We start from the raw sequence: 27,842 nt of genomic DNA on the forward strand, positions 1-27,842 counted from the left end.
AGGCAGACTTGTGTCCTGACGGCGACCTCAGAATGAAGTGCGGCAGAGCCGCGCCCCCTTCCATATATGGTGTTGTGGTGACGTGTTTGCGAGAGCACGGTCAGGCGGCTCTCCTACTCGCGCCTGCGCGTTCCTGCTCCCTTGTTGCCATTTGCCACATGTGCGTTTCCTCCTGGGCCACGCGGTCTGCGCCCCGCCACTGCTGCAGAGGCTGAGCCTGGCTGCTGAGTGGGTCGGGGTTCAGGGGTTGCAGGGGGTGGGGAAGAGAAGTGAAATTGGAATGCAACTGCTGCTCTTTGCCATGCCAACAGGCCCTCCCAGGAAGAAGTAGGTCACAGGTGCAAATGGAAGAAAAAAGATATACTTGCATTTATATAGCACTTTTCATGACCAAAGCGCTTTATAGTCAATTAAGTACTTTTTGAGTGTAGTCACTGTTGCACTGTGGGAAACACGGCAGCTAATCTGCGCAGCAAGCTCCCACAAACAACAATATGATCATGATAATCTGTTTTAGTGATGTTGGTTGAAGGATAAATATTGGCCAGGGCACATAGAAAATAGGCACAGGAGTAGGCCATTCGGCCTCTGGAGCCTGCACCACCATTCAATAAGATCACAGCTGATCATTCACCTCAGTACCCCTTTCCTGCTTTCTCTCCATATGCCTTGATCCCTTTAGCCGTAAGGACCATATCGAACTCCCTCTTGAATATATCTAACGAACTGGCATCAACAACTCTCTACGGTAGAGAATTCCACAGGTTCACAACTCTCTGAGTGAAGAAGTTTCTCCTCATCTCGGGTCCCAAAAGGCTTACCCCTTATCCTTAAACTGTGGCTTCTGGTTCTGGACTTCCCCAACATCAGGAACATTCTTTATATGTTTTTATGAGATCCTCTCTCATTCTTCTAAACTCCAGTGAATCCCAGTCGATCCAGTCTCTCATCATGTCAGTCCAGCCATCCCAGGAATCAGTCTGGTGAACCTTCGCTGCACTCCCTCAATAGCAAGAACGTCCTTCCTCAGATTAGGAGACCAAAACTGAACACAGTATTGCAGGTGAGGCAGCACTAAGGCTCTGTACAACTGCAGTAAGACCTCCCTGCTCCTATACTCAAATCCCCTAGCTATGAAGGCCAACATGCCATTTGCCTTCTTCACCGTCTGTTGTACCTGCATGCCAACTTTCAATGACTGATGTACCATGACACCCAGGTCTCGTTGCACCTCCCCTTTTCCTAATCTGCCGCAATTCAGATAATATTCTGCCTTCATGTTTTTGCCACCAAAGTGGTTAACGTCACATTTATCCACATTATACTGCATCTGCCATGAATTTGCCCACTCACCTAACCTGTCCAAGTCACCCTGCAGCCTCTTAGGATCCTCCTCACAGCTCACACCACCACCCAGTTTAGTGTCATCTGCAAACTTAGAGATATTACACTCAATTCCTTCATCTAAATCATTGATGTATATTGTAAATAGCGGGATCCCAGCACTGAGCCCTGTGGCACCCCACTAGTCACTGCTTGCCACTCTGAAAAGGACCGTTTATCCCGCCTCTCTGCTTCCTGTCTGCCAACCAGTTCTCTATCCACGTTAATACATTACCCCCAATACCATGTGCTTTGATTTTGCACAACAATTTCTTATGCGGGACCTTGTCAAAAGCTTTTTGAAAGTCTAAATACACCACATCCACTGGTTCTCCCTTGTCTACTCTACTAGTTACATCCTCAAAAAATTCCAGAAGATTTGTCAAGCATGATTTCCCTTTCATAAATCGATGCTGACTTGGACTGATCCTGTCACTGCTTTCCAAATGCGCTGCTATTTCATTTTTACTGATTGATCCCAACATGTTCCCCACTACAATGTCAGGTTAACCAGTCTATAATTCCCTGTTTTCTCTCTCCCTCCTTTTAAAAAGTGGTGTTACATTAGCTACCCTCCAGTCCATAGGAACTGATCCAGCGTTGATAGACTGTTGGAAAATGATCACCAATGCATCCACTATTTCTAGGGCCACTTTCTTAAGTACTCTGGGATGCAGACTATCAGGCCCTGGGGATTTATCGGCCTTCAGTCCCATCAATTTCCCTAACACAATTTCCTGACTTATAAGGATTTCCTTCAGTTCCTCCTTCTCGCTAGATCCTCTGTCCCCTAGTATTTCCGGAAGGTTATTCGTGTCTTCCTTCGCGAAGACAGAACCAAAGTATTTCTTCAATTGGTCTGCCATTTTTCTGTTCCCCATTATAAATTCACCTGATTCTGACTGCAAGGGACCTATGTTTGTCTTCACTAATCTCTTTCTCTTTACATATCTATAAGAAGCTTTTGCAGTCAGTTTTTATGTTCCCAGCAAGCTTCCTCTCATACTCTATTTTCACCCTCCTAATTAAACATTTTGTCCTCCGCTGCTGGATTCTAAATTTCTCCCAGTCCTCAGGTTTGTTGCTTTTTCTGGCCAATTTATATGCCTCTTCCTTGGATTTAACACTATCCCTAATTTCTTTTGTTGGCCACGGTTGAGCCACCTTCCCCATTTTATTTTTACTCCAGACAGGGATGTACAATTGTTGAAGTTCATCCATGTGATATTTAAATGTTTGCCATTGCCTATCCACCGTCAACCCTTTAATTATCATTTGCCAGTCTATTCTAGCCAATTCACGTCTCATACCATTGAAGTTACCTTTCCTTAAGTTCAAGACCCTAGTCTCTGAATTAACTGTGTCACTCTCCATCTTATTAAAGAATTCTACCGTATTATGGTCACTCTTCCCCAAGGGGCCTCGCATAACAAGATTGCTAATTAGTCCTTTCTCATTACACATCACCCAGTCTAGGATGGCCAGCCCTCTAGTTGGTTCCTCAACATATTAGTCTCGAAAACCATCCCTAATATACTCTCGTACCAGTTTGGTTAGCCCAATCTATATGTAGATTAAAGTCGCCCATGATAACTGCTGTACCTTTATCGCACGCATCCCTAATTTCTTGTTTGATGCTGTCCCCAACCTCACTACTACTGTTTGGTGGTCTGTACACAACTCCCACTAGCGTTTTCTGCCCTTAGGTATTCCGTAGCTCTACCCATGCAGATTCCACATCATCCAAGCTAATGTCCTTCCTTACTATTGCGTTAATTTCCTCTTTAACCAGCAACGCTACCCCATCTCCTTTTCCTCTCTGTCTATCTTTCCTGAATGTTGAATACCCTTGGATGTTGAGTTCCCAGCCTTGGTCACCCTGGAGCCATGTCTCCGTAATCCCAATTATATCATATTCGTTAATAGCTGCTTTCGTCCACATTATTACGAATACTCTTCGCATTGAGGCACAGAGCCTTCAGGCTTGTCTTTTTAACACACTTTGTCCCTTTAGAATTTTGCTGTAATGTGGCCCTTTTTGATTATTGCCTTGGGTTTCTCTGCCCTCCACTTTTACTTTTACCACGAATAACTCCCCAGCTCTTCTTTGAAATAGTGCCATGGGATCTTTTATGTCCACTTGAGAGAGCAGACAGGACCTCGGTTTAACGTCGCATCTGAAAAGGTGGCACCTCCGACAATGCAACACTCACTCAGCACTGTACTGGAGTGCCAGCCTAGATTTCTGTGCTTAAGACCCTGGAGTGGGATTTGAACCCATAACCTCTGACTCAGAAGCGAAAGTGCTACCAACTGTGTCACAGTTATATGGGTGATATCATTGGACGTTTACAGACTGGCAAAAGAACCAAAGGCGCTATGAGGATAATCCTTTTTACACGACGAGTGGTTAGGATTGAGAATCATAGAATGGTCAACAACAACCTGTATTTATATTGCGCCTTTAACGTAGCAAAACGTCCCACGGCTCTATTATAAGTATAAGACAAAAAATTTGATACCAAGCCACATAAGGAGAAGTTAGAGCAGATGACCAAAAGCTTGGTCAAAGAGGTATGTTTTAAGGAGCGTCTTAAAGGAGGAAAGAGAAGTAGAGAGACGGAGAGGTTTAGGGAAGCAATTCCAGCGCTTAGGGCCCATGCATCAGAAGCCACGACCACCAGTGGTTGAGCGATTATAATCAGGGATGCTCAAGAGGGCACAATTAGAGGAGTGCAGATATCCTATAAAAACATAAGCATTAGGAGCAATAGTAGGCCAATCAACCCCTCGAACCTGCTCCGCCATTCACTGAGATCATGCCTGATCTTCTATCTCAACTCCACTTTCCCGCACTAGCCCCATATCCCTTGAGGAGGATCCATAGCTCAGGGGGTTGTGAGGTCGGAGGAGATTACAGAGATAAGGATGGGCAAGGCCATGGAGGGATTTGAAAACAACGGTGAGAATTTTGAAATCGAGGCATTATTTAACCGGGTGCCAATGTAGGTCAGTGAGCACAGGGGTGATGGGTGAACGGGACTTGGTGCGAGTTAGGACATGGGCAGCTGAGTTTTGGAGGACCTTAAGTTTATGGAAGGTACAACATGGGAGGCCAGCCAGGTCACAGCACAAAGAGGGCATTTGGCCTGCTGAGCCTATGCCGGCTCTCTGCAAGAGCACTTCAGCGAGTCCCTTTCCCCCTCCCTTTCTCCGCAGCCCTGCAATTCTTTTCCCTTCAGCTACTTATCCGATTCTCTTTTAAAAGCCACGATTGAATCTGCTTTCCCCCCACCCTCTCAGCCAGTGCATTGCAGATCCTAACTGTTATGTCTTCAGATGCTCTAATAATGACTCCACGAGACAATGTGTTATGCTTGAACTTTAGTGACCTTAGTCCATTTAATGTAACTCCAGAGTGAGGATCACACATGGTGGCCTGCCTTTTATACTAGGCCTGGCACACGTGTACAGTTAACCTACAAGTCTCCCATTGTAGTGTGCTGTGGTGGCACACCTTGTAATGGTACAAGCAGTAACCATGTAGTATACATGACACTAACCACTCACTATATAAAACAGTTTGACCTCGTGTCGCCTTTGGTTCTGCCAATCACCTTAAATCGGAGTCCTCTGGTTCTCAACCAGTCTGCCAATGGGAACAGTTTCTGTTTAGACTCATCATGATTTTGAACACCTCTATCAAATCTCCTCTCAACTTTCTCTGTTTTGAGAGCAACTCCAGCTTTTCCAATGTATCCACATAACTGAAGTATCATTTGGAATGCACTGATAGGGTGGTGGATACAGATTCAATAGGAGCCTTCACAAGGGAATTGGATAAATACTTGAAGGAGAAATAAATTGCAGGGACAGGGGGAAAGAACGGATGAGTGGGACTAACTGGGTTGCTCTTCGAAAGAGCCGGCGCAGACTCGATGGGCTGAATGGCTTCCTTCTGTGCCGTATTATTCTGTCATTTTACGATATATCCTGGGATCAGAGTGAATGGAACCATAGTCCTTTACTTATTCTTCTTCCCCCACATGCTCACTCACTTATTAATACATACAAGTACATTTCCACGATAGCACATGTAACTTCTGTTGGAAGAGATTTCTTGCTGCCACTATCACTTGTCAGTCTGTTACTTGTTGTTCTTCTATTTCTATAGGGTTTCCCAAGATGATGGCAAAGTTCCTAAAAAAGCCAGCATCACATGGCCCATTTCAGCTGGTCCAGGCTTTTGAGATTGTGATAGAGAGGAACAGGAGTGGTACAGTAGCATTATTTAATTAACTAAATTTTTAATGTAATAACTATGCATATGGAATTTTGAAAACTCGCTTTATATTTGTCATGTCGTCATCATCATGATCATAGACAGTCCCTCGAAATCGAGGAAGACTTGCTTCCACTCCAAAAATGAGTTCTAGGGTGACTGTACAGTCCAATTTGGGAATTAGTCTCGGTCACAGGTGGGACAGACTGTGGTTGGAGGAAAGGGTGGGTGGGGAGTCTGATTTGCCATATGCTCATTCCGCTGTCTGCGCTTGTTTTCTGCACGCTCTCGGCGGCGAGGCTCGAGGTGCTCAGCGCTCTCCCGGATGCTCTTCCTCCACTTAGGGCGATCTTTGGCCAGGGATTCCCGGGTGCCGGTGGGGATGTTGCATTTTATCAAGGAGGCTTTGAGAGTGTCCTTGAAACGTTTCCTCTGCCCACCTCGGGCTCACTTGCTGTGTAGGAGTTCCGAGTAGAGCGCTTGCTTTGGGAGTCTCCTGTCAGGCATGCAGATAATGGGGCCCGCCCAACGGAGCTGGTTGAGTGTGGTCAGTGCTTTGATGCTGGAGATGTTAGCCTGATCGAAAACACTGATGTCTATCCTCCCAATGGATTTGCAGGATCGTGGAGGTAACTTTGGTGGTATTTCTCCAGTGCTTTGAGGTGTCTACTGTATATGGTCCACATCTCTGAGCCATATAGGGTGGGTATCATTACAGCCCTGTAGACCATAAGCTTGGTGCGAGGGACTATGGAGCGTCGTCCTCCGTTTCGGCTGCCCCCAAAGGTTTGTCACTATCCTCCGCCTGCTCCACGATGATATGCAAGCTGTGATCCTGACCAATAGATCCACCAGAGACCCAATCCACGGTTGTGTCATTGCGCCAAAGCTCTTCTCGATCTTCCTCGCTGCAATGCTCCATCTCAGCTCAACAAACTCCTCGCTCGAGTGGAACTAAAGTATAGAACCAACGGGAACCTGTGCAACCTTCGTCACCTCCAGGCTAGATCGAACTACAGTACGCGGACGATGGTTGCGTCTGCGCAGAGATATTTGTAATGTTACAATTGAATGACTACCAACCACCTGAAGTCCTGACAAAATCCCTGTCCGTATATAACTTTTCCTATTGCTCTGGTTTCCTGTAAAAGGTTCAACTGTAACTGAATTTCTAGAGATTCTTTAAGGCAGTTTAAAAAAAATGCATTTTCATGTAGTGCCTATTCGAATAAGGCATTAATTTGTGCATCCTAATACCTCCCCATCAGATCACCCAACTAAGGAATTGCTCAAATTAGATCTGAATATTGCTTTGCTCAATTTTTTTTAAAAAACAGGGGCACATGTACAAAATGGAGGAAAGTTGACCACATTACCTCTGCAACATGTTGCCATATTATATTTAAGCTTATTACACATCTTCAAAACTACATCAAGTACAATCAATTAGTTGAAAGTACATTGGTAAAGTATATCAACTCTGTCTAATAGCTTTAGCCAATTATGAGCCAAGATTCACACCTCCACTCAATCTTAATCATTCATTGGTTTTCTTACTCAGTACCTTTCACAGGCTTTGTGGGCCTGGTGCATGTATTACATCTGTACTCAGTAAAATTATATAATTGAGAGAATTCTATTTTAATTAATTGGTAACATGAAATGAAAAAATGCTTAAAATGCATAGCAAATAGATCTCGTACACACACAGTTCCAGCAAGTGTCTTTGGAATATGATCCAGAGTGGGTACAGTTACTTTTTTAAACCCTTCGTTTCCAATGTGCATAGGCTAGTTTAGCACCTAAGAGGGATTAAACCTGGTCTATTTGGATGCTTTGTGGCACAACATAGTGCATTATCCCACTAAACCATTGGAAGTGCTTAGCTTTTTTAACCTGAAGAAAGAAGCTGTAATTCTAATCAAGCAAATAAGAAGAGTTCAAAAAAAAATTGTGCACCACACCAGTATCAATGAATGGATAGCCAAGCTGTTTAGAGAAGCGATTTCTTCAGGTAAGGCCTGAGCATCAAATCAGTAAAGTTTTAGTTGGTTTAATTATGCAGATAACTCCTTTATAAAAAAAAAGTGTGTTCGGAAGATAAATGTAACGTACTATTCTGTAGTTGCTGTCACACATTGGTGAAGGACTTTTGAGGTCGCATGAAACTCCTGAGTGACAATAAAATGATTAGTTCCAATCCAAATATCATTACTTTATTTGAGACACTAAAAGCACTAATAGCTCAAGCAACGTATGATCACCCTGATCCAGAAAGCGTGCCAATGCTGTAAAAACACCCCAAATGATATATATATTATATATACACACACATACACACGAGAGAATAATTCGTATGGTGGTGCAGTATGTATCAGCATCAATGTATCACAGAGTAGAAAGCCAGATATCATTTCAGCTCGATAGTGGAGTTCCAGATCTTGGCTGCAGTACCATAGGGAGGCAACCTCCCCACACTGAGAGGAGAGTTGTTGGAACATTGTGTGTTTTCCAGCAGGCTGCTGAAGAACAGCACTGTTGTAGATCTAGAAGTGGGTTTCCAGACTGCTTTCAAAGCTGCAGAAGCTATCATCCCAGTGTGACAGGTACAAGGAGAAAGAGAGGTTTTATACCCTCAAACAAAATTGTGTGCTGTACTACTGCTGGCCTTTTCAGGGCAATCCACCAATAGTTTCACAATTCTGATCTTGTGTCACTAATATGTTGCTGTTTTCCATATCGTATTGTTCAAAAGTAGGGTGTTTTATATTATGATACAAGATCAGGGATGAGATAGGGTCAGTTGATAAAGAATTAAGGATTGAGATTGTTTGGCAACAGCATAACACTCTTGGATATACTACAGATTACAGCGGAGAAAGCTATGTTGCTCAAAGGGTTATTCTAAGTCTCCCACAAATAAAAGTTTCATTTTGATAATGAAAATTAAACTGCAATGTCCTTCACTGTTGGTCTCCTTCAAACCCATAATTAGTGAGTGCATGTGATCCTTACCAGAAGGTTTTGCTTTTTGATGTTTCAGCCATTTTTTTTCCCACTTCACCGGTGCTTTCTGTTTTTCTTCTGTTTAATATATATGGTGGAGAAAAAAAAAAGTACTATTTTATCACAAACCTGACAAGTAAGACAAAGGTACCAGGCAACAATATAGCAGAAATTTCTTTAAACCTTTTTTTCCTTTTGGGAGGAGGGAATGGGCCTTATTCAATGAAAGATTACTGTAGGTTATCTTGAGCTGAAGGCTAGACGTGTGTCCCTTAGTGTAAATCATGCTGGACCCTGATGCACTACGGACGTATGTATCCAGAGATGCGTGGGAGGCGGAGGCAGTTGAGAGACACCTTGCCTGAAACCCAAGTCTATCGAGGTGTGAAGTAAAGAAGCGAGATATCAGGTCACTTGCATTCTTTAAAAAAAAAATTGCCACCTCAAAAAAGAAACAAAATACAATCACACATGTAGTTTCGAAAATCTGCATTTATTGTTCAGTGCTTTCCTCTGCACATATCTCACAAAGATCCTTCAATGGAACAGTGAAATCATGTAGCTGACTAGGGATGTCACCACATATTCAACTATTGTGGTATTTCACTCCAGCTTAGCTTAAATCTTCAGGTTTATTAAAGTTAGGTTAAAGCCAAATAAACTAACCCTTCAAAATATACCCATTACTTCTGGTGACAGCTCTATTCCTACAACAGTAAACATTTTAATTGAAATTACTGTGAGTGACGATATTGTCTGAACGCTAAACCCATTTAAAAATAAAAAGGTCAACATTGTTATTAAAGTAATGGAGGTAATTTCAAACAAGTGCATTGAAGGTTCTCACAAAATCACTCACAGTAGTTTCCAGGCTTATGTCATTGTTAGGTGGGAAAGCTGAGCTAGATTCTATTTTTAGCAAGGAGTGACCATTAAGTACACGCGTGTCCATCATGGCGACAACACTTGGAAGAGCTATGGCAGAAAGAATTCTGTGAAATGTGATGCCTTAACACTCCTTACCTGTGATGCAGGCAACCACTAGAACCCTTTTGAAAAGGGTTCTTGATGATATCAAATTGGGGCATTGTAACGCCAGCCTAGCAACAGGCCTCATAAGTCATCAGTTGAAAGTTTTCTTTTTTTTTCCCCCACAGAGTTCATTTAGATTTGCATATCTAATCAGATTTTTTAACAAACCGATTGCTAAGGTAAGCGGTTAAGAGCACATAGCTACTACACCTTGGTTGGTGAAAACATGGTATTCATGACACCCCTAATGCATGCAACAATGAACAAAAAAAAACATTTCTTCATTAGGTATAGGTGACAAAATATGAATAAGGACCGAAGAATTAATCATGACATTGGCACTGTGGAGAGTGCCTAAAAAAATCAAATATAAAAAAAATCAGAATTAATGAAGATTTAAAAAAAGAGAACACATCAGTGTTCTAAATCTAAGTTAAACAAATGGCAACTGTGGGGCCCGAACCCAATGTGTTCTCTTTAGTCTTGCAGATTTGAGAGGTGCCATCAAATGCAGTTTTAACTCCCCAAATGTTTCCATTGCTTTCTCAGTCAGCAACATTTCAAATCATGTTTGGCACTTCAATGACCTTCAACAAATTATTTGCTTAACTGGTAAAAAACAAATCCTCGCCCTACTTAATACCCAGATTAGACAAAACTGTCACTTCTGCCTGTTGGGCAGCCAACGTTAATGACTAATGAACAATTCTAGAGACCCCAGAGTTGTTGGAAAAATACATCTAGCAACACAATTAAATGAGAAGTTCAAAACTCCATGAGATTGCAGTATTTACAAAGAAATGTTAATGTAATTGCTGGACATTTGGAGAGAACAAGCAAAGATATATAAAAATACTTTAATGGCAACCAAGACAGAGGCTTAACATCTACATAAATCAAACTTCATGACGTTAGCATAATTCAACCCAACTGCACAATAGGTTTCTGACTGCTAATGACTAGTGGAAATTATTGCACTCATTTTACTGAGCAATTCGGTTTTTAAAACCAAATCTTACACTGTAGCAACACAGAAATCGATCAACTAGTTTGCTGCTTGGGCTCAGCTATTTTTAATGTCATCCCAAATATTTATTTTTCCCCACTCAATGCAGTCTACTACCTGTTTAACTCTCATGTACAGTTTGATTTGTACTAAACTTATATTTAGATAATCCCTTATCAGAACTTAGAATGGCCCTTAACTGAAAATCTTGCTGGCGAAGGTTTTTATACAATTCCACGCTTCTGTCGATCGCCCACTCTTCAGGTAAAACCCCAGAGAGCTAGTGAGGGGAGATTTTTAACTGCCGCCCTCCTATTTGAGGTCTAAAATACAGCCAGCTAAGGAAAATTTAGAGGGAAGGAACCCCGGGTTGCTCTGTGGATGCTCAAGGCCTGCCTGATGTAATTTTCAGGTGGGCCTGTAAATGGGAGCACAGGACTCCTGCCTGTTTCAAGTGAGAGGCTGTTTAAATCGGTGAAACAAGTTGTAGGACACTGACTGCAATTTTTAAGAACAAAAGGGCCCTGGATATCTCTCTCTGTGGGACCAGGAAGAGCGCATCTCACACTTGTTCTCCTCCATGAATGACTTCCCCCTGCCCCCCCCTCCCCACCCACTTGCTTGACCTGCCCGCTGGCTCGGCGTAGGCGTTGACCAATTTCCTGCCTGGATCCATAACCAGACGCTGGCCGCTCCGCCTACCTCATGGCTGTTTTAGGGTCTACGCTCAAGATCACCCCAGTGCAAGGTGCATTACAGCTAATTCTGGTCTTAGTCGTCGCCTAATGTAGTGGACGTCTTAGTTCTTGTGAGTCTGGGGGGGGGGGGGGGGGGGGGCGCCCTGATCATGCAGTTAGTTGTCTGGTGTTTTCAATGTATTGTTAATGCTTCAATCCTGCTTAAAATTACTGAGTATATTTTCCCCATAGATAATCTTTAGAAGAATCAAGCTAACTCAAGGAAGTAATTTCCCCACATTCACCCCCCCAACTCTAGCTTGCCCCAATCCTGTTACATACAGAAGCTCTCCCTCAATCAGGAACACAAAACATTCTGATCCAGGTTAAGATTCTTTATCATTATTGCCAAAGCTACACTATGATTAACCAAAGGAGGCTCTCCTGTAGCAGCTTGATAGGGTCATATCTGTTCCACCATACATCCACCGAACAGCTTGGCTGAGGATTACCACCACTCATCTTAGCTGCTCTAGGTAGATAGCACTACTCTACCCTTCCTCCCCTCCCTCAATCTAGTTGGGTAGCCAGTGCTGTAACCACTAGACTACTGAGTCACCTACTTAAATTCATTTAAGCCTTTCGCTGTAAATTTCATGAATTAACACTAGATTGTAATGAGGGTTTAAGGTTAAAAAGAGAGGAAATTACTGCAGCAATTTTAGCATTTTTTAAGGAATTTGCATTAAAATAACCAGTACAGAAACACCCCCCCCAAAAATCCAATACTTCATATTACAAAACCTCCCTGCACCAAAATTCTGACTTTCACGTTGGCTGGTGTCTGAAACTATACTTCTATTCTTTCTCACTTGAAGCAGTTTATTCCCGTTAGCTGTTGCTCCACTCCTTTAGCGCTGATATTTAAATGGAAACTCACTCTCGCTCAACTTAAATCCCGCCTTCTGCTGTATCTGCACTGCTAGGCGGTCTCCGATTTGAGTCGGAGGTTAAGTTGCCTGTTAAATATCTCAGTGCTGGAAGATTAAGGCAGAGCAACAGCTGATCGCAACAATGGTATGGTGCTACTGCTGTGTCCGGTCGTCCAGGAAGGATACCAGCCATGAGCAAAATCTAAAGATGGCTACAACCCACAGATAATATGATCACTCCTATTTCTAGCTCAACACGGAGATAAATTTCTAGTCTTATACTCAAGTATATACAACAAGCATAGACTGAAATCCTAAAGTAATTACTTCCAAACACCTATTGCCTTAAGACCCGGTTGTAATTATTATTTTTGTCCTCCAGTTAACCACTATGATTTTTTTGTCATGACTTGTAAAGTAACTTAAGCACGTGATTTCTTGAAACTGATGTGCTTTTATGTTTCACGAAGTGAATAACTGTAATATTTGTTCTTGCACAGTATTCTGGCAAAGAATTTGACCATATTATTGACAAGACTCAAAACATTGTTACACCAAAGATGGACACCTTAATACAAGTCAGATAATGTACTGATGTTAGAATATGGTCCAACAATTTTAGCATCAGATGCAACAATGCTGTAAATTTTGCAAATAATCAGCTAAAAAGTACTGGATACTTCTTAGATTAAAAAAAAGCACAAAAATTGCAGATGCAGTGTCCCCTTTTGATAAAATGAAAAAGTGAATGATTATTCAAAACTCTTTAGTTATTCACGATTAATACTGGATAAAACTACCAATATAAATTTTACAGTTGGCTCATTGTCACTGCTTTTGTAAGTCATCCAAAAATGAGGGAACAAGCTTCACTACTTACTCTACCCCATCCTCAGTTTTCTGCCCTTCACTCACAAAGGCACCGACGAATGTTGGGACCAGGTTCTGCAAGTTATCAACCACCCTCTCGTGCCTTGTCCAACTAGCAATTCTTTAAGTATGAGCCTTGGTGATGAGTGTTAGCAGTGCATTTAACGCAGGAGAGGACACCACAACCTAGCCCAATTCTGTCCTCACCCAATATGGTACATGTTGCACTTCCTAGCAAGGGTAACAGCAGCAATCGGGAACAGGAGCACTGGTTGAGTTTTCGCCACCGAAGGTAATGGGGTCAATTTTGAGCCTGACTATTCCTCCCCCCAACCGACCTTGCTGGTCTGTATGGCTCAGTTCCACACTGGGTGCATTTACCAATGAAAAGCTCGTGAACTAAAACTTTATCTATACAGTGCACACCCAGTCATCTGTACTCGACATATTATGCGCGTAACTTCCCATGAAAATACTACACAGTGGATTTGTAAACATGCTCAGCATTTCCAAAAGCCAACAGCACAGTTCAAAAGGACTAACATTTATTTCCTCGAGTTTCACAAACAGAAGTCAGAGTTACAGAAATTAATTCTGTATGATTGCCATTTCCGAGCAATTAATTGGAGCTTTGCGTTTATATAATAGTCAGTGAAATGGTTGGAGAATGTTACCGTTAAACATACAATTACTGCATTAAGAGCTATCCAACCATTTGCTAAACTTTGGTCAAAGTAGTGTCATGTTTGGACCAATTATCTCTCAAACGGTTTTCACTGACAAAGCATTGTAACTTGCCCTAACTTTACACAATGTCGCATTTACTAACAAATTGCTGCTGTAGAAATTCATTATATAGTCTCAAAAGAAACCAAAAGAAATGCATGCTGTATAAGTTCAGGATACTTTTCGTTTACAAAAATGTTAATATCAAAATGTTTGGTCTTCAATAAAGCCAGTACCAAACAAGGGGAAAAAAAACATCTGATCTGAAACGAGTACTGAAGACAATCAGATGCCCACAAGGATCACCAAAGACTAGCGCTTTGCCTGTTGGATAAAAACATTTACACCAATTCCTGTCCTTAAGGAAGGACTATAGACAATGGTATCTCCTTAGGACGTTATGTAATTGTGATCTTTTAAAAGCTGAGGCACTGTAGAAACTGTCTAGTAACCTGAGATACTGTAAGTGGAACATCTGCAGACACAAAAAAGTTAACTGAACAAACAGTCAAATTTACATTTGAGTACATGTAATCCCCCCAACCCCTATTTTATTGTATGACCTTAAACATAAGCAGCAAAAACCTTTGATTTTTTTCCCCCAAACATAAAACAGTGTGCTGCACAATCAACTGAACTAGTTCTAATTTGGTCTCGGACATCCAATTATTTTCAGGGAACAACTAGTCAGTAGAGACCATATGCCCTCCTCACTAATAATTAATAAATGTGGGAGGAATCGTAACATTTAACACGTCGCAAACACCCAAGATTATTGTAGGTCAATCTCAAGGTCTTGCTGTGCGAACTCTACTGATTTTCCCCTCCTTCCCGAAAAACCACTGCAGCATTCAACATTATTCTGAAAACAGAAGAGGTTTTCAAACAGGTTGGATCGCTTAATTATGGAGTTTTCAATAGTTTTAGACTACAACCTTGTCAGGCCAAGATAAAAGTCTGGCTGTCTCTTCAACCAACAGAGACTCTCAGTTCAGTTGTCTGTACAACCCTGTATACAAAAAAAAACATAGCAGCAAGTTTCATTAAAGAATACAACTAAGAAAATAAACTGTGAAAAACAATCGGCCCATCCTTTTAGCAGCGCAGAAATAACAAAAAATTCACTCCATGCTTTGCCAAACTCAGCAACAGCAATGCACAAAGGTTAAAATGCTTAAAACTCAGTCTACTGTAGAAGTGGCCACAGGTACCAACCTCTAACCAGAGACTGCCAAAGTTGCTTAATTTCAATAAGATTCCATATTTTGCTACTTTTTCTCTTAAAATCAGTTTAAATTTTTCTTGGTGAAAACCCAATTCACAATCAGAACTGTATTTTCGGATATATATTTATATGCTTTGACATGCAGAGAAAATTTATTAAAAGTGCCCCAATCAAGAGGGGGAAAAAAAAAAGAATTATAGGTGTCATGGTTTACTACTGGTGAATATAACACGTGCCCCAGAAATGATGAAACTCTTTGCACTTGGTCATTCACAACCGACAAGTTTCGTGTGGCATAAATAATTAGTGTACAAGCTGATCCTATGTCAAAATACTGTCAATTTTAGCTCGACAGGTCCCTGTAATATTGATGATCTGCCACATTGGGAAATTAGATCGCAGCCATTTATTAAAGCTGCATATTGCCAGCGAGAGTCTGGAACCGTTAACCAATCACTTGTCCAATAACATTCCGTAAGGAAGGAGATTGATAAAAACTAATCAAGATTTGATTAATATGTCCAGAAAGATTTACAACCTTTACAACACAAAAGGGACTAAAGCACATCACTCCGTTTCTGGGACAGTCCTGCAGCACTAGATTGGTGCAAGAGTGTACCAAATTTGAGGACGATTTTCTGAGTTCATCCTTACCAGTGGGAATCTCAATGTCCAGCATTTTCCACTATGGGTGGCAGCAGGCAAGGCGCACACTCTAGGAAATAATTCCCTGTGTTGCAGCCTTAACACAACAAATCAGGCCATTAATACTCTGCACTGGTTAAATAAGTGTGGTGCACCTTAATGGTGGCAAAGCTGATGAATCTGTAATATTTCCAACAGTAGGCTAATTGAACACAGATCAGCAACATAAGTTAGTTTGAAATGAAGTGGCTGCTAACGCAGGGCTGCAATTTAAAATGTCGGCCAAGGAGAGCACACAGCCACGTTTCCCATTCAGCTGGAGCCTGAGACCATTTCTGAGGCAGTGTTCGAAATGACAGGTTCATTATCATGGCTGTCACTGCGGCAGGACCAACCCCATTAAAGAACCAATTACCTAATAAAAGATTGCATCTGCAGAAGAAATGAGGGTGCATTCATTTAAAAAAAAACTTAATTCAGCATATATAACTCAAAGGGGACTGCAGCATGTTCCAAAACACAAACTCCATGGGGCCAAACTAGAAGTATTAGTAAGGATTAAATAAAAATTCAAATTGAGTCCTTATATGGAGTATGGGAGCAGGAGGAATCGCATTCTCAGAATGTTACAGCAAGTATAATTCTGAAGAGGTACAACGTTGTACAATTTTCCCCCTTCCATTGAACGATAATAGCCCTGATTTATCTGAATGTGGAGGATGAATGTGTTAAAGAAATACAATTTGAAATAAAACTCAGTGGATTAAATGACTGATGTCATGATTAGTATTGGCAATTTCACCCCATCTAGTTTGGGTTGCAAGGCGTTTTTGCATGGTGACACAACCCCATACTAAATATCTGGTTGCATTCATGACAGATTCCGAAACTTATTTTAATTCTTCTGTTAAAATCGGTGTAGTTCTTGGATACTTCTGCTCACCCCCAGTTTGCTAAAGCATTATGGTTAATCAGCAAATTTCTTTAGTATTTAAAAAAAATCTTAGCAAAAATTGGCAAACAAGACCCTTTACTAATTGAGGGAATTAAAAAACACGTAACTATAAAGCAGTTAGGTCAAATAAAATGCAGCAACGCATATTATGCCTGTGTTCACAAACTCTTAAAGCAAAACTTAAATATTATACTCTCAATTCGAACACTTTACCAAGTAATCGAGGGTATGAAAGAAACATATGCTGTTTAAAGCATTATTATGGCATTACTAAATTTTATCTACATGGATAAGGTGGCGTAATATGTAATGGTCAAAAACCTCAAAAGTTTGGTTTAAATCCGGCCCACAAAAGAACAGGTAAAACTACAGTCTCATTTTTGACTGTATGATAAGAACACTGAAAAATACTACTGTATAACCACAAATCATTGCCTAGGCAGAGTTAGACTATTATGTTACGTTTGGGTGCCCTACTTTTGAAAAGGATGTTAAGGCCATGGAGCAGGTGCAGAAGAGATTTACTAAGATGATACACGAGTTGAGAAGCTATAGCCACAAGGAGAATGAACATTGGAGCTCATTCAATAGAACAGGCAAGAGGAGACTTGATAGAGGTGTTCAAAATTACAAAAGGTTTTTGATAAAGTAAATGGGAATAAGCTATTTCCACTAGTTGCTGAGTCAGTAAGAGGGCAGAAATGTAAGATTATGAAGAAAAAGAACAAAGTCAGAAGTTAGCATTTTTAAAAAAATAAATGCAGAGGTCCATTAAAAATTCGACCAGAAACTGGTGGAAATTCTATGAAGTGCTTCAGGATATTTTTCTGTTAGGAAAGGCACTATATAAATGCATGTTGTTGGGCTGAATGGCTGCTTTACATGCTGCCAAATTTTACCCTCCACTCCCTCGCAAATATAACCTTTTATGAAAAGCATCTAAAGCCTTTTTTTGGAGGGGAGCGCATGGCTTATAATTCTCTGCCCGTGTGTTTTTTTACAGCTATATTTATTTATACACACACATACACCAAAATGACAATTTTGCCCATCATACATCTGATAGTTGAAATCTATACTAATGGACAGTGGAAAGCTCACTCTTTAGAAGCCAAATTCTCAATTAAAAAGTGTGGGCCTTAGCTGGGAAAGGCTTGATCTGACAAGGGCCGACCAAGACCTTTTTCTTCAGTCAATGCATTTTATAGAAGGAAGCAATAATTACAAAAGCTGCTGAAATCACTTTAGTCATTTGCTCGAAGACTGAACTATAAGTTAAGGTGATTTGCTACTACACACCCTTTGGCCATCGTGATGCACCACTGTTACTTTGCCCCTGCTATTGAGTGCCTTTATCGACACGGACACTCAAAGCACATTCATACCTCCACCAGCACACCAGTGTCCCTCTCATTAGCAAGTGAATGTGGCTTTGGAGACTTTGTTCTTTTTACGATTCAAAAACACAGCTTTGTTTGGTGAATCAGACTAGAGAAGTTTTGATGCTGCAGGCAGCCATTGTGGCTGCAGCTTCCCTTGCAAAAAACATTAATACATCCGCAATAGATTCCTTAGATATGGAGGACACGCCACAGGTTGATATCCTGGAAGTGAAGAGCGTTTGCCCCACGGGAGGCGCAAATATTAAGGAATCTGTGTCCCAACCAAGGCATTTCCTGTAGTATCACTGTGCACCAACGGGTGCCATTGTATTTTGAGGGATAATTGTTACGTACATAATAATGTGTAGCTATGTTCATCCCACTGTTAGGGTAACATGCAACAGCTCAGAACAATGTGGGTGGCTCTGTTTAATCAATAACAGAATTGATAAGTCTACTGTAATCTTCACAATTAAAAAAAAATAGATCTGCTTTGAAGATTGAACTGTAAAATCTTGACACGCGTTTTAAAGATTGTAGGGAACTTTTATGACCCTTTCTGATAGTCCTTTTGTTGATAGCTAGGAATTTGCGGTTTCTATGAAGATGTGTTAAAGGTTGTTAAATATATTTCATTAGACACAAAGCAGCTGGTATACATTCTATCAAGAAACCAGTACTCCATTTATAGTTATGTGTGTAAATATATATATATTTTAAATAAGGGCTGCGGCAGTCTCAAAATTTCCATCTGGGATTGAAGCTGAAACATTTTGCTTCAGAATTTGCGTCAGCTTTTCCCCCCCACCACCTCATGTCCAGATTTCCCACCCTCGAGAAAAAACAAATTTCGCTTCCTGTTGCAGCCCTATTTTAAATATATTATATACAATTAAAACCTTGTACACCGTGTAAAACAGAACTGAAGTTTGTTAATTGGTACATCATATCAAATTATGTCCCATTTGTGAGATTCCCCCCATTTAGCAAAATACCAGTACTGATCTATATATTATGGAGCTATATTCTTGTACACAACTGTGCAAAATAGTCAAAGTCTGTTAATTGGGACATCATAACATAAAATGAAAATGTCCCACTTATCAGATTGTCTCCATTAAGCAAAATACCAATACTGATTTAAACACACAGTGAATCAGATGGTGTTCAACCATTTCCTCATTCAATGAATGTCCGTATTAATTGTACTTAAATTTTTTTTGCGGCAAAGCAGTGGAAATATCCTTAATTTTTAAATTGTGGGATGAACTGGAGACAATTCAGTTTAGATCGGAGGAGGCATTCTTCATGTAGCCCCTGCCTGATTGTTTGTGTACAAAAAGTTGGATGTTATCAAACTGTGTGACTAGTACCAAATAAGTTAAAAGCAACAGAATGGCTATGAAAGCATGTACCTTGCATTTCTCGACCTACATTTTTAGGAAGGCACTAAGAAAAAACATTTAGAAGCCAGAACCCCTCAATATTTATTACAATTGGCCAAGCTCACAATTTGCTCCTGTATTCAGTACTCGATGGTGAACAAATCGCAATCAAACTTCCTTCTATATAAAACCAGAGTCGCAGGGTTCGGCAATTTCACATGGTGATAATCATTGCTACATTTCTTTCTTCACAATTGTTTTATTTTTCAAGTTGTGCCTTCTTCAGTGTTTTCACCCCACATGACATCAACATATAGAAATAAGCAGGATCTGGTTCAGGTCTTTTTCTTTTTTTCCCTCTAGCATCGGAGTACTAAATTGGAATTCGCAGAGCTGCATTAGATTTTTTTTTAAATTGCACGATGATGATCACAGATTGACATCCCTTACATCTGTTGGAGTGCTGGTTTGGTCTGGCTCATGTACAGTCTTTGAGGACATGGTTTGCTCCTGTTGTTGTTGCTGAGATTGTTTTAAGCTCTCTGCCAGGGCAGCTTCAATCTGTTCTTGGCAAGCCTTCAGGCAGTCCTGGTATAAAGAACAATGACATTAAATGAACAGGTAAATCAGATCATGCATCTATAAAAACCCACCAAAATGGATCAGTCCCTGATCAGACGGAGAGCTTCCGAGAACAAAGTGATGCAATAATAGACCATAGAGCACTTGATCTGGGCCAATATTTATCCCTCAACCAGCATCACAAACAAAATATTTGGTCATTATCATATTGCTGTTTGTGGAAGCTTACTTTGTGCAAATTGGCTGCCACGTTTCCTACATTACAAAAGTGACTGCACTTTTAATTGGCTGTAAAGCGTTTTGGGACATCCAGAGGCCGTGAAAGGTGCTATATAAATGCGTCTATCTTTTTCTTTTCATTAAGCCATCAATTGTAGAGAGAAATGCAGTGGTGATAACGATACAATAGGTGTTCTCTCTTAGGCGGCCCTTCGAATAGAGGATGACTTGCTTCCACGCCATAAAGGAATGCATTCAATGAATTTACAGGCGTTTCAATGAAGGACCTAATATTCCAGATCCCGAACTGCATATTGAAGGGTGGAAGATGCCTGTGCGTGGATTTTTTTTTAATGTGGGGTGGCCATTGCACACCAGCCACCACACGGGCTTGACAGAGCTAGGTCTTGGTCCAGTGGCAAGGGTTAACCAAGACTACTGGAGACCAGCTCTGCTGCACGGACCTAGTGCGCACACATATCGCAGTGTGGGCTGGCCCTTGCTGCCCTGGGCCCTCAACTCTTCTAGGCCCTGAACTTGCGCTTCTCCTGGTTCCCGATCACGTCGCTCTGCAATGTCTCGCTGCTCGTACAGCACAGATTAGATACAGAGTAAATCTCCCTCTACACTCCCCATCAGACACTGCCAGCCATAATGAGCAGGGCTCAGGGAGGTTGGCTGCAAAGGCACTACAGCAGCGTCAATAGGGGTCATCTTGTGATGACTGAATGCAATCCCGGTGCAGGTAACCCGTAAGGAGCGTGTTGCCCAGCCCAAGGGCCCAGGGCCAACCCACATTGCAAGGTGTGCGCGCACAATTGGTCTGTGCAGCAGAGCAGGTCTCCAGTCGTCCTGGTTTACCCTTGCCACTGTCGAGCCCGTGCGGTGGCTGATGTGCAACGGTTAAAACAATCCACGCACAGGCATCTTCCACCCCTGGAGTTCAGGACTGGAATATCGGGTCCTCCATTGAAACATCTGTGAACTCATCCCTTTTGGTGTGGAAGCAAGTCATCCTCGTTCGAGGGGTCGCCTGTGATGATGATGTTGCCCAGCCCCAATAAAAATAAATCAGAATTTCTGAAATCAAACTAAAGTTTTACCAGTACATTTCAGTTCATACATCAATTGACATTTGATTCGTAAAACGAGACAGTGTGTGTAATTAGTTTTGATTACACACCCAACACAGACCAAGGTCCTCAAAAACAATGTGTGCACGGAGAGAAAAATATCCAGGACACAATTAACCTCAAGCCTGCAAATTTTCAACAGCTGTGGCTCGGTTGCAATGCTCGAGTTTAGAATTAGACATTGATTAGGAATACTTAGCATGCCATTAAACAATTTATACAGTACACACTTAACCAAGCAGGCAATTCATCTTTCAAGGTGTGTTGCTAATAATGGTGTTGCATTCTCCAGCGAGAGGGGGGGCGGGGAAGGGAAGCACCTCCAAGGTTGACATGGCACAGATTGAGAACTGAACACAAGCCCTGACCGGTTGCTCTCCTACCAGTTCATAACGCAGTTTCTTTGACATAACACTGTGCTGCAACACAGGGGTTGGGGTCGCATATCGAATTAAAATCTCCCCCCCCCCCCCTCCCCCCACCCCCAGGGGAGGGGTTGTGGTGTTTAAAATTCCCCCAATATGCGCACGGCATGTATGCGAATCACCTCACCCCTGTAACTGAGGATGGGGTCTGGGTTTTCTCCCATTTGGGTGCACTAACAGCTCGGCCTGACCCACCACACTCTCATTGGCAGAGACATCAATCGGAATTTTGGGGCCACAGCGTTTTTGCATGACGGGTCAAAAAAGTAAAGAGTAATGTCCAAAGCCTGTAGTGGCATCTAATCCTTTTACTTTCACCATCCTTGATTATTACATTTCAAATCCTGTTTCCCACCTTCTCATTCGATCATTTTTCTGATCCCAGCCTCTGCTTACTATCCACCTTCTCTCATCTCATGCTGGCTGATATTGCAAACTCTCACACCTCTCTTTCAAATCTGCCCTCTTCAAAAGTCCCACCCTGGACCCCTTTTGTCCTTAAACTACTGCTCCATCTCCAACCTCCCTGAACATGATGTTGCCTCCTAAATCCATGTCCATCTTACCCCCAGCCCCAAATTTGAACATCTCCGAACATGTTTTCACCCCTGCTACAGCATTGAAATGACCCTAATCAGTGTCAGAAATGACATTCTATGTAACCATGGTTCACTCTGCTCATCCTTCTTGACCCGTCTTCAGCCTTTGACACATTTAACCACATCATCCCCCTCCAACACCTCTCCTCCACTGACCAGTTGAGTGGTACTGCCCTTGCCTGGATCTACTCTTGCCTATAGTCATAGCCAGACTGTAAAACACCCGGCAACAGCTTCTCTTCCCTCCCCCGCACTGTTACCTCTGGAGGATCCCAAGGATCTATCCTTGGCTCCTTCCTAGTTCTCATCTACATGCTGCCCTTCGGCGACATCATCCGGCATGGTGTCCGGTTCCACATGTACGCTGACAACATCCAGCTCTATCTCCTCACCACCACCTCTCTCGAAGCCTCCATTTGTCTGACTGCTTGTCCGACATCCAGTCCTGGATTTCCTCCATTGGGAAGACCAAAGTGTTTGTCCTCCGCCACAAACTCCAACTCCTCACCAGCAATTTCACCCCCACCTCACCACCGTCTTCGGCTGAACCAGACTGCTCGCAACCTATTTGACCCCAAGCTGAGCTTCCGACCACATATCTTCTCCATAAAAAAAAGACCACCTACTTCCATCTCCATAATATTGCAAGTCTCCGCCCCTGCCGCAGCCCATTTGCAGTTGAAGCCCTCATCCGTGCTTTTGTTACCTCCAAACTCGATTATTCCAACGCTCTCCTGGTCGGCCTCCCATTTTCCACCCTTCATAAACTTGAGCTCATCCAAAACTGCTAACCTGTACCAAGTACTGGATGAGTAATCCAGAGGCCTGAACTAATCATCCAAAGACAAGAGTTCAAATCCCACCATGGCAGCTGGGGAATTTAAATTCAGTTAATTAAGTAAATCTAGAATTTAAAAAAAACTATCAGTAATGGTGACCATGAAACTACTGGATTGTTGTAAAAACCCATCTGGTTCACTAATGTCATTTAGGGAAGGAAATCTGAAATCCTTACCCGGTCTGGCCTATGTGTGACTCCAGACCCACAGCAATGTGGTTGACTCTTAACTGCCCTCTGAAATGGTCTAGCGAGTTACTCGAGGGCAATTCGGGATGTGCGCTAAATGTTGGCCTTGCCAGCGACGCCCACATCCCGCGAATGAACAAACAAAAAGTGAGTGCAGTAAATACTATCTTAAGATGTTATACCGCCTTATACAACTGAGTGGTTTCCTAGGCTAGTTCAGGGGGCTGCCCGGGTCCTAACTCGCAGTAAGATACTATTTGCCTGACTGTTCCAACGCACCCCTGGCTAGCCTCCCACATTCTACCCTACGTAAACTAGGTGATTTGAAACTAGCCCAGCAAACCACTCAGTTGTATAAGGTGGCTCACCACCACCTTCTCGAGGACAATTAGGGATGGGCAATAAATGCTGGCCTTGTCAGCGACGCCACCTGAACGAATACATTTGAAAAAGCATCAACATTTAGAAACATAGAAAATAGGTGCAGGAGTAGGCCATTCAGCCCTTCTAGCCTGCACCGCCATTCAATGAGTTCATGGCTGAACATGCAACTTCAGTACCCCATTCCTGCTTTCTCGCCATACCCCTTGATTCCCCTAGTAGTAAGGACTTCATCTAACTCCCTTTTGAATATATTTAGTGAATTGGCCTCAACTACTTTCTGTGGTAGAGAATTCCACAGGTTCACCACTCTCTGGGTGAAGAAGTTTCTCCTCATCGCGGTCCTAAATGGCTTACCCCTTATCCTTAGACTGTGACCCCTGGTTCTGGACTTCCCCAACATTGGGAACATTCTTCCTGCATCTAACCTGTCTCAACCCGTCAGAATTTTAAACGTTTCTATGAGGTCCCCTCTCATTCTTCTGAACTCCAGTGAATACAAGCCCAGTTGATCCAGTCTTTCTTGATAGGTCAGTCCCACCATCCCGGGAATCAGTCTGGTGAATCTTCGCTGCACTCCCTCAATAGCAAGAATGTCCTTCCTCAAGTTAGGAGACCAAAACTGTACACAATACTCCAGGTGTGGCCTCACCAAGGCCCTGTACAACTGTAGCAACACCTCCCTGCCCCTGTACTCAAATCCCCTCGCTATGAAGGCCAACATGCCATTTGCTTTCTTAACCGCCTGCTGTACCTGCATGCCAACCTTCAATGACTGATGTACCATGACACCCAGGTCTCTGATTGTAATGAGTGAGGCACCCAACCACAGGTTTCCCCATCAGGTTCCCACATATACTCTAGAGCAGTTTGCAAGAAAGCCACTCATGTCGTGTCGAGCATTAGGGTTTCTCAAAAAGCTTGGCAGCGTTTACCAACTACAGAAACACATTCCCAGCAAAGGTTACTGAATTAGTCTCTGAAATTAACCAAATTTCCCCACTTTCAGCACACTGCAGTGTTTCGAACCACCGCACTTTGCAGGAACAAGCATAACAAAAGTAGGTGACCTTTTAAACAAGAGTAGGTGGCTGCAGTGGTCACTGAACAAGTGTAATCTTTCGAGCTCACTCAGCTACAGTATACGCCATGTGAAAGATTTGTACATGTAACTCATCCCCGAACTGGTACTGTACAGTGCTCATACATCTGACAGTCAAAGCTTATACACCAGTTATGCAACAAAAAGCTAATCTTCAGATTAGGATAGGCTGAGGGTCCTGCTCCATTATTGATTTAACAACTTGTATTTATATAGCACCTTTAACGTAATAAAACGTCCCAAGGCGCTTCACAGGAGTGTTTTAAGACAAAACAAATAAATTTGACACCGAGCCACATCAGAAATTATGGCAGATGACCAAAAGCTTGGTCAAAGAGGGACGATTTAAGGAGTGTCTTGAAGGAGGAAATAGAGGTAGAGGGGCGAAGAGGTTTAAGGAGAGAGTTCCAGAGCTTGGGGCCCAGGCAGCAGAAGGCACGGCCACCAATGGTTGTGCAGTTTTAATCAGGGATGCTCAAGAGGGCAGAGTTTGTGGAGTGCAGACATCTGGGGGGGTTCTGAGGCTGAAGAAGATTACAGAGACAGGGAGGGGCGAGACCATGGAGGGATTTGTAAACAAGGATGAGAATTCTGAAATCGAGGCGTTGCTTAACAGGGAGCCACTATAGGTCGGCGAGCACAGGGGTGATGGGCGAGCGGGACTTGGTGAGAGTTAGGAGATGGGCAGCCCCCTGAAATAGCCTTGGAAACCACTCAGTTGTATAAGGCGGCACAACATCTTAAGATACTATTTTTAGATAATTTATTTGTGCTTATTAAAAAGGTGAGGTGGAACCCAAGGGATAATATACGAACTTTGCACTCCTCAAAAGGAATCTCACTCATTGGAAATTCCTATCGAATATTCAGGCGCATGATTTTACAATCGTAGATGGTCGGAAAATGGAGGGAAGAGGTGTACCCTCAAGGCCAGCTCCAGCCAAGGCTCTGAATTCAGATGGTGCAGACAGACGGAGTGGATTTTCTTAGCACAACTGAACATGGTTACAGCCACCTATGAATTCCCTTCCCTTCCCTAGCCTACAGTTAGGTAGACATTGCATACCTGAGGGAAGATGGGGTGGTGGAAAGGTTGGGCCGATACTCATTGTGGTTTAGAAGAATAAGAGGTGATCTTATTGAAACATACAAGATATGGGGGCTTGACAAGGTAGATGCAGAGAGGATATTTCCCCTCGTGGGAGAATTTAGAACTCGGGGGCACAGTTTCAGAATAAGGGTTCACCCATTTAGAATGGAGATGAGGAGGCATTTCTTCTCTCAGGGTTGTAAATCTGTGGAATTCTCTGCCCCAGAGAGCTGTGGAGGCTGGGTCATTGAATATATTTAAAGGTGGAGATAGACAGATTTTTGAGCAATAAAGGTGAAGGGTTATGGGAAGCGGGCAGGGAAGTGGAGTCGAGCCCCAGATCAGATCAGCCATGATCTTTATTGAATGGCGGAGCAGGCCCGAGGGGTCAAATGGCCTACTCAAGCTCCAATTTATGTTCTTACAGTAGGACCAGTTCTAGGCCGTGAAAAGTCAGCACATTCTTCTGCCTTAAAATCTACGGAAAGGGGGCCTTGTACCCCACTGCTCCAAGCTGCAAGGGGTCTCCTTAATTGCAATACAACCCCGCTCCCCCCCCTTCCCACAGTGTGATCCAATGGAACAATTCTACTGCCCAAACCCCTACAGTTGACTTAGTTTAGCAGCAGATATTTCCTTCCTGAGGGAGAAGGAATTGTCACCCTGCAATGCAGCTTTCAACATTATTTCAAAACACAGGAGGGAACATCCTATTGCAGCTCTTTGTACTTCAATATTAGAGCAATGTGCTGTGGAAGTGCAACCAGAACATACACCTTAATAAAGTAGAGGACATTAATCGCGTTCTACTTCCACAGGGAAAGATCCTCAACCAGGACCGGAAAGTCAGAAAGTTCTCGGCCTGAAGCACTTCCATTTCATCAATCCCGAATGCAGAATAAAACTCCTTCCACTTTGTGCCCTGATGTACTTCGGTCTAGAACCAGGGGGTCACAGTCTCAGAATAAGGGGTTGGCCATTTTGGACTGAGATGAGGAGAAACTTCTTCACTCACAGAGGGTGGTGAATCTTTGTCATTCTCTACCCGAGGGCTGTGGAGACTCAGTCCTTGACAGAGATTGATAGATTTTTGGATATTAACAGAATCAAGGGATATGGGTATAGTGCAGGAAATGGAGTTACGGTAGAAGATCAGCTATGATCTCATTGAATTGCAGAGTAGGCTCGAGGGACCAAATGGCCTACTCCTGCTCCTAATTCTCATGTTCTGTTCCCAGCTTCAGAACAACATCCCTACCACGCCAGCATCATAGTTCCTCTTCCCACACAGCTCGTCCCTGTGGCCGTGATGAATGAGATTACCACTGTGGTGCCAATTTGTGGAACTATACCTATGGATCCATCAGGGCTGCCAAGAACTAGATGGAGACAGGCCCAACTCCTCGTCATACAAGACCTCGACAGGCCTGAGAGAGATGAGGTATTCATCCAAGCAGCATGGCTGGATTAAAGCAAGTGTCCCAGCACGCAGTGCCACCAATTTCTGGGTTTAGCATCGCTGATAGCTCGGTACAAACGGTGCGAATGTGGAATACACCTTTTCTACAGGCAGTACACATCATCTTTGGCCCAAACCTGATTTTATGTAAGATGCACACTGTATTGACTGCCAAAGGACAACAATTTCCTTACTACCAACGGACCCTAACTTTCACTTGTTCCACAAACCATTTGAAATAATGAAATCAGGACTTTTCATTATAGAGAATGCTACCCTGAATTACGTTCTGCCAATTGTACAAACCATCAGAAACGGA

General features: G+C 42.6%; 2 protein-coding genes and 1 long non-coding RNA gene across 3 annotated transcripts in view; 1 reads left to right on the forward strand and 2 right to left on the reverse strand.

Moving 5' to 3' along the window:
• med20 (mediator complex subunit 20) overlaps nt 1–19,500 on the reverse strand; it is an 80,037-nt gene extending 60,537 nt beyond the window's left edge. The window contains exons 1-2 of the mRNA XM_070859105.1: nt 13,396–19,500; nt 8,681–8,749 (exon numbers count right to left, since the gene is read on the reverse strand). Of these exons, the coding sequence (XP_070715206.1) occupies nt 8,681–8,749; nt 13,396–13,409 (83 nt within the window). The 5' untranslated portion in view covers nt 13,410–19,500. The remainder of the gene's footprint in view (nt 1–8,680; nt 8,750–13,395) is intronic.
• On the forward strand, nt 257–27,810 carry LOC139227949 (uncharacterized). Its single transcript, XR_011587489.1, has 3 exons — nt 257–327; nt 5,558–5,659; nt 27,303–27,810. It is a non-coding gene; the product is annotated as an uncharacterized lncRNA (long non-coding RNA).
• Nucleotides 19,584–27,842, reverse strand: part of ccnd3 (cyclin D3) — a 39,828-nt gene continuing 31,569 nt past the window's right edge. Inside the window, exon 5 of the mRNA XM_070859104.1 lies at nt 19,584–20,094. Coding sequence (XP_070715205.1) covers nt 19,936–20,094 — 159 coding nt within the window. The 3' untranslated portion in view covers nt 19,584–19,935. The remainder of the gene's footprint in view (nt 20,095–27,842) is intronic.

The sequence above is a fragment of the Pristiophorus japonicus genome, chromosome 17 (genome assembly GCF_044704955.1).
Source record: "Pristiophorus japonicus isolate sPriJap1 chromosome 17, sPriJap1.hap1, whole genome shotgun sequence".
In the NCBI taxonomy this organism is placed as follows: Eukaryota; Metazoa; Chordata; class Chondrichthyes; family Pristiophoridae; genus Pristiophorus; species Pristiophorus japonicus.